A 6,397-nucleotide genomic window follows, 5' to 3' on the forward strand; every position below is an offset into this window, starting at 1 on the left:
GTCTAAATTTTCAATTGCCCAGCCCTCTAATAAAACCTAACTCCCCCCTTGTAGAATTTATACTGCGGTTAGCAACAGAAAAATTATGAAGAAATATTTAAGATCTCAAAGAGAGATTAGCAAAATTATTAATTTTTAATTAAATATGTAGCAAGTTGACAAAAAAATAAACATCATTCTTTTCAAGTCAAAGAAAGTCCTCTAATTTTTTTTTGCCTATTTTGTCTTTCCTCTTTAATTCACCAATAATTCAACTCTCGAATTCTTCAACCACCCTTTTTAATATTTTCCTATTAGCAGCCTTCTATCTATATACTCTATCCTGTCTCACTCACAATTATGCAGTCCAAAAAACTTTCGTGTAACAAATTTTATAACATGATCATATAGTCCCGTCGGGATATACGATAAAATTGGAGCTAAGATGATTATACGTCTTCGAATTCTTGTCCTAGCTTCTTTTCTTATTACGTTTCCAATTCCATTTTATGCCTCAACAATTTTTACTTTATCATCTGAAGATTCACTTTCAGCTCCACAAGATTCAATTACATCACCAAATGGAAAATTCACTGCTGGTTTTCATTCTATTGGTGACAATGCATATTTATTTGCTATATGGTTTACTAAGCCATTGGTTGATAGAACCAACACAGTTGTTTGGATGGCTAACCGTGATCAACCGATGAACGGACAAAGATCACATCTGTCGCTGCTTAAATCAGGCAACCTCGTACTGATTGACGCGAATCAGATCAATGTTTGGGAATCAGGGACAGAATGGTCGACTTCTTCGGTTGAGTTAAGCTTGTTGGATACTGGGAATCTTGTTCTAGTGACTTACGATGGTCAAAGATTATGGCAGAGCTTTGATTCTCCTACGGATACACTTCTTCCTGATCAACCACTTACTAAAACATCGAAGCTTGTGTCGCGTAGAAGCTTGAGTAATTTTTCCTCAGGGTTCTACCAGTTGCATTTTAATGAAGATAATGTCCTGCATCTTGTCTATGATGGTATTGAGATGACAAGTGTATTCTGGCCAAGTCCGTGGTTGATTGTTTGGGATGCAGGTCAGTAGAGACGTATTCAGAATTTTAATTTAACTCGTTCATTCGCTAGTTGTCGTTCAGAATTTTATTATTTGACGAAATTTATGTGATTCTTCTCCAAATATACTGTAAATATCAATGCCTGCATGGAAAATACGGGTTCTAGTTGAGTCTATTGGTCAGTATTAACCTAGTCTTATACATGTAGTTTCTTGCTTTTGATAGATGTTATAATGTGTTGTCCTTTGACTTTCAGTTATCACATTATTTCGTTGTTGTTATTATTCTTTCTCTGGGTGCTCTTACTACTTCCGTACTGATTGACTTGTTTTCTCTACTATCGTATTTCTTTGTTCATAACTACTGTGATTTGCTGCACTTGAGCTGAGAGTCTTTCATAAACAACCTCTCTGCAGGTACGGGTAAGGTCTGCTTACACTCTACCTTCCCCAGAATCCAATTATACTGTCATGTTATTGTTGGTGACTAAGATGGATTCAGAATTTATATTTAGCTGGTTAAATCTCTAGGGCACCTTTTCTTAAAATTATGGGTTTAGAATCTTGATATTTGTTCAAATTTTAGTGATTTTGGTCATATATTAATTTTCTGTATCGAAAACAACTCATTGCTAAAATAGTTCATCCGTATCTGCAGGTCGTTCCACCTACAATGACAGCAAAACTGCAGTTCTTGATCGTTTTGGCAATTTTATGTCGAGTGATGAATTTGGATTCCAATCTTCTGATTATGGTGTGGAATTGCAAAGAAGATTTAGCCTGGACATTGATGGCAACCTTCGATTGTACAGCCTAGATAAGTTGAGCAACACTTGGAAAGTTTCTTGGCAGTTATTTATATCATCCTGCAGGATTCATGGAGTTTGTGGATTGAACAGTTTGTGTTCCTATGATTCCGTCTCTGGCAGAAAATGCTCTTGTGTACCAGGATACAGGATGAAAGATCCCAAAGATTGGTCATATGGCTGTGAACCAGAATTCAAGGTTTCTTGCAATGATACGAGCTCGTTGGATTTCCTCCCTCTTCGCCATGTTGAGTTTTACGGGTATGATATTGCATATTATCGCAATAAAACCTTGCAAGAATGCAAAGATTTGTGCTTGAAACGTTGTGATTACAAAGGTTTCGAATATAAGTTTGTTGAAGGTAATGGTACCTACAGTTGTTACCCGAAAACACTTCTGTTCAACGGATATGTTCAGTCTAGTTGGCCTGATTTTGTTTACCTTAAAGTGCCTAAAACACGACATGCCTGGCAGGAGCAGTATCAAGGAAACCTCCATTGCAACGGTAAAAAAGTGATTCTGGACAGAGCTTACGGAAGCAAAGAACATAACGGATGGATAAAGTCATTCATTTGGTCAGTTGTTTTAGGTGGAGTCTTTGAGATTCTCTGTGTTCTAACTTACTTTTATAAAACGAGAAAAAGTTCAAACGAGACCACGCAAGGGTACCTTCAACTTTCGACAAGATTCAAGAAATTCACCTATGCTGAGCTAAAGAAGGCCACTTCCAATTTCAGCGAAGAGATAGGCCGAGGAGGCGGTGGCATTGTGTACAAAGGGAAATTGTCTGATGGCAGAGTTGCAGCTATAAAGTTTCTCTATGGAGCCAACTCTCAAGGAGAAGCGGAATTTCTCGCAGAAGTGAGCACTATAGGCAACCTTAATCACATGAATTTGATAGAGATATGGGGATATTGTGCTGAGGGAAATCAGAGGCTTCTAGTGTATGAGTACATGGAGTATGGTTCTTTGTCAGATAATTTGAATGCCAACAATCTTGATTGGGAAAAAAGGTATGAAATTGCTTTGGGAACAGCCAAAGGACTTGCATACTTGCATGAGGAGTGCTTAGAATGGGTCTTGCATTGTGATGTAAAACCTCAGAACATACTTTTGGATTCCAACTACAGGCCAAAAGTTGCTGATTTTGGGCTTTCCAAGATATTGAATAGAGAGGGCCTGGATAACTCCAACTTTTCCAGGATAAGGGGAACGAGAGGATACATGGCTCCAGAATGGGTTTTCAAGATGCCTATTACCTCAAAAGTGGATGTTTATAGTTATGGCATTGTTTTATTGGAGATGATCACGGGCAAGAGTCCGGAAGTTTGTGGTGGCTCCGGGGATGATGATGCTATGGGACTTGGGTCGTTGGTCACTTGGATTAGAGAAAAGATGTGCGAAACAAATGAAAGGAAATCATGGATTCAAGATATTGTAGATCCAGCATTGGATGGTAAATTCGACTTGGAGAAAATGGAGATTCTATTAAAGTTAGCTTTGCAGTGTTCAGAGGAAGACAGTGATGCAAGACCTACGATGTGCGAGGTGGTGGATAAAATGGTTCATCCAAAAATTTTCGAGTTGAAAGCAGACATGTTAATGTAGTTTCTCAAGTTGTAAATCTTGCTAAAGTTGATCTTAGAATGATTAGGTATGTTAATACAAGTTTATATGTAAAGTGGCTTGAGTAGCATATGCATCTGAACTCCAGAATGTGACTCCTTAGATAGTGACATAGTAGTTTATTAAGTAACAATTTTCTGCAATATAGCAATTGGATCCTTTTCCACTTTCAAGAATCCCCCATCCCCTTCTTCCACTCCGACCCGAAGAGTAACTAGGACCAATTTAGTCACTTTTGGAGTGTTGTGGCTCATTGCTAGATGGAAAATGTGCCATCAATAAGATGGTCAACAGCTAAAATTGCAACTTTTGCCTGTTAAATGTACTCACTCAATTGCTTTAGAATGTTAGGCTTTTAGACTTTCACTACTTATCTAACTTAGATTTCAAAACTGATTGAACGAAGTCATCTTTAATGAACTTAAGCAGGCAATCCGACCACTATATATTGATGGAGCTTACTTTCATGATTGATCGCGTGTTCAAGTGGTGAAAACAGCCTCTTGCAAAAATGCAGGGTAAGGATACGTACAATAGACCTTTATAGTCCAGCCCTTGGTGCGTTGCTCTTCCTTTTTACTTGCTCTCATTAACGAAACATTGAGTCAATAAAGATCGATCGATAAACAAAGGAAGTATAAAACTGGATCACAACAGAAAACTTGATATTCTATTTCTTGCTGGAGGAGTAGCATATCACAGACCAAAATAGCAAAGCAGAAAGCACAACTAGTACTGCAGATAATGGAAGAGCCATTTAATAAAAAAGAAAGGAAGAAAGAAAAGAAAATCAAAGTGGTAAATATACTTCAACTACCACCAAAGGATGTGTTGGGGCGGACGAGATTCATTCACTCTTATCCAATGTCTTGTGTTTGAGTCATCGTAATAGAGAAATTCATGGTAGATAACACTTCCTCTTTAAATTGACCCTATTGAACGCGAATCTTGACTAAATCTTGATTAGTCGGGCCAGTGACTTCCGAATACTTGATGGGGCAAACCTTCTCTGAGGACCAGCCTAACATATAGTGCATACCAATATAAAGAGCAAACTTAAACCATTTGTAGGTGACCATCATATATCATGTAGTAATAAATTAATGCCCTATAGGACGTGAATCTTGATTAATCAGACCAATGAGAATCGAATACTTGATAGAGCATTACCTTCTATGAGGACCAGCCTAACAAATAGTACATACCAGTATAAAGAGTAAACTTAACTATTTGCAGTTGACCATCATTACAATTTACATCATACATCACATAGTAATAAGCAAATTGGAATGTCTTTGACCAAAACCAAATTAACAGGCTGCCCATTAGCTGGATGGATCAGCAACAAATTCAGTTATAAAAATCTATAAAGTCAATAATTAATAAATGAATCTGCATTTCTGTTAGTTGATAACCTAACAAAATCATCCAAATTGGTCCTACTCCTTCCCAATCTACCCCTAAATCTAATACCATTGTTCACCATAAAACTCAATAATCACAAGAACGACTACTGGCTATTTGGTCATTATTTCTCGTAACGCGTTACTTTTTTTTTAACCTATTGACTAATACAATCTTAAGCTAGTTAACATCAATTATTCATTCATTTAATTATTCAATATTCACTATTCAAAGGACTCGTTGAGACTGAAACTAACTAAAGACATGCATGTTTTAAAATTCCTTGAGCAATATTTTGCCTATTAGAACCTAACTCAACTATAGTCCTATAGATGGGGAAAATGATTGAATAGAATAAATTTTCAATAGGTAAAAGAGATATTTTTTATCCTTTTCTGTTTTGGAAAAAAAATGATCTGGAGAAATTGTCATGTGCATAAACTTTTTAGCCCAGCCTATTATGGTCCCCAAAAACTAAAGAAAGCACCGTGTAACAATAAACATGAAAGACAGGATTACTAAGCAATAATTGAAATGTCAATCTCACCATGCTTATTATATATATCACATAGTTTCCACATTTCCAAAAATTTCTCGAATGTTCTTTTTCACTACTAGATTAGGTTGCACTAATATTTTATTAAAAAAATTGTACAATGTGTGTATATAACAAACATTATATAGTGCATCCACCACTACCACAAACAAAAAGGGTAATTTTAACCGACTATAAACAACATTTGCCTAACCATCATATCACAAACTAAGCAACTAAAGCATGTTTTTAGACTAATAAGCCCATTAACAGGCAGCCATTAGCTGTAAATCAGAAACTAATTAAACAATTTCAGTTATCACTATCTTCAAAGTCATGCACAACTGTCTCCACATTCAACTATTAATAAATGAAGCTATTTTAGGTGTTAGTTGAAAACCACACAAAAAATCATTCAAAATTGGACCCTACTTGGCATCTCACCCAATCTAATCCCATGTCCAATGGCAAGCGCATACGGTGTCGTTTTAGTATAGCGATGAGATAATTAAAAATATCTCATGAAATTAGTTTTTTCACCTTCTACATATCAAATTAGTTTATTTCACCTTCAACATGACCAGAGTGATAGATTTCAAATATTATCATATTATCCTACGGACCAAACGACCAATTACCAATACCACCAAATGATCTAAACAAAGATTACTAGCATAATTCTCAGTACATTCCATCATACATTATTCAATCTATCAATTATTATGTGTTCTAACTTCTAACTCAATCTTAAACTTTTTAAAACCGACCATATGAATTCTTATATAACAATTTCGTTTAAATGGTCCACTGGTTGAAACAAACACGTTTCCAAAACACATTAAAAAAAATATTTTATCAAAGATCTAAACGGAAATACTCTCAACACTACAATTACCTAATTCAAAAATTAATTTATTATTCTCAAACATTAACCAATTTAGACCAGCAATTTCAATGTTTTGGCATTTTAGACA

The 6,397-nt window shown here is 35.8% G+C and overlaps 1 protein-coding gene across 1 annotated transcript; it reads left to right on the top strand.

Annotated features, from left to right (window-relative positions):
• Window positions 1-241: 241 nt before the first annotated feature.
• LOC107867189 (putative receptor protein kinase ZmPK1) lies at window positions 242-3,631 on the top strand. The gene is made up of 2 exons (XM_016713323.2): window positions 242-1,073; window positions 1,710-3,631. Exons 1-2 carry the CDS (start codon window positions 425-427, stop codon window positions 3,464-3,466), a joined length of 2,406 nt encoding a protein of 801 aa, XP_016568809.2. The 5' UTR covers window positions 242-424; the 3' UTR covers window positions 3,467-3,631.
• Window positions 3,632-6,397: the final 2,766 nt, after the last annotated feature.

Source organism: Capsicum annuum, chromosome 4, assembly GCF_002878395.1.
Source record: "Capsicum annuum cultivar UCD-10X-F1 chromosome 4, UCD10Xv1.1, whole genome shotgun sequence".
NCBI lineage: Eukaryota > Viridiplantae > Streptophyta > Magnoliopsida > Solanales > Solanaceae > Capsicum > Capsicum annuum.

What these genes read in the sequence shown, in the direction of transcription:
- LOC107867189 (XM_016713323.2), top strand. Translation starts at nt 425, where the DNA reads ATGATTATACGTCTTCGAATTCTTGTCCTAGCTTCTTTTCTTATTACG. An exon ending in GTTGATTGTTTGGGATGCAG is followed by an intron (nt 1,074 to 1,709) that starts GTCAGTAGAGAC and finishes CCGTATCTGCAG; the next exon opens with GTCGTTCCACCTACAATGAC.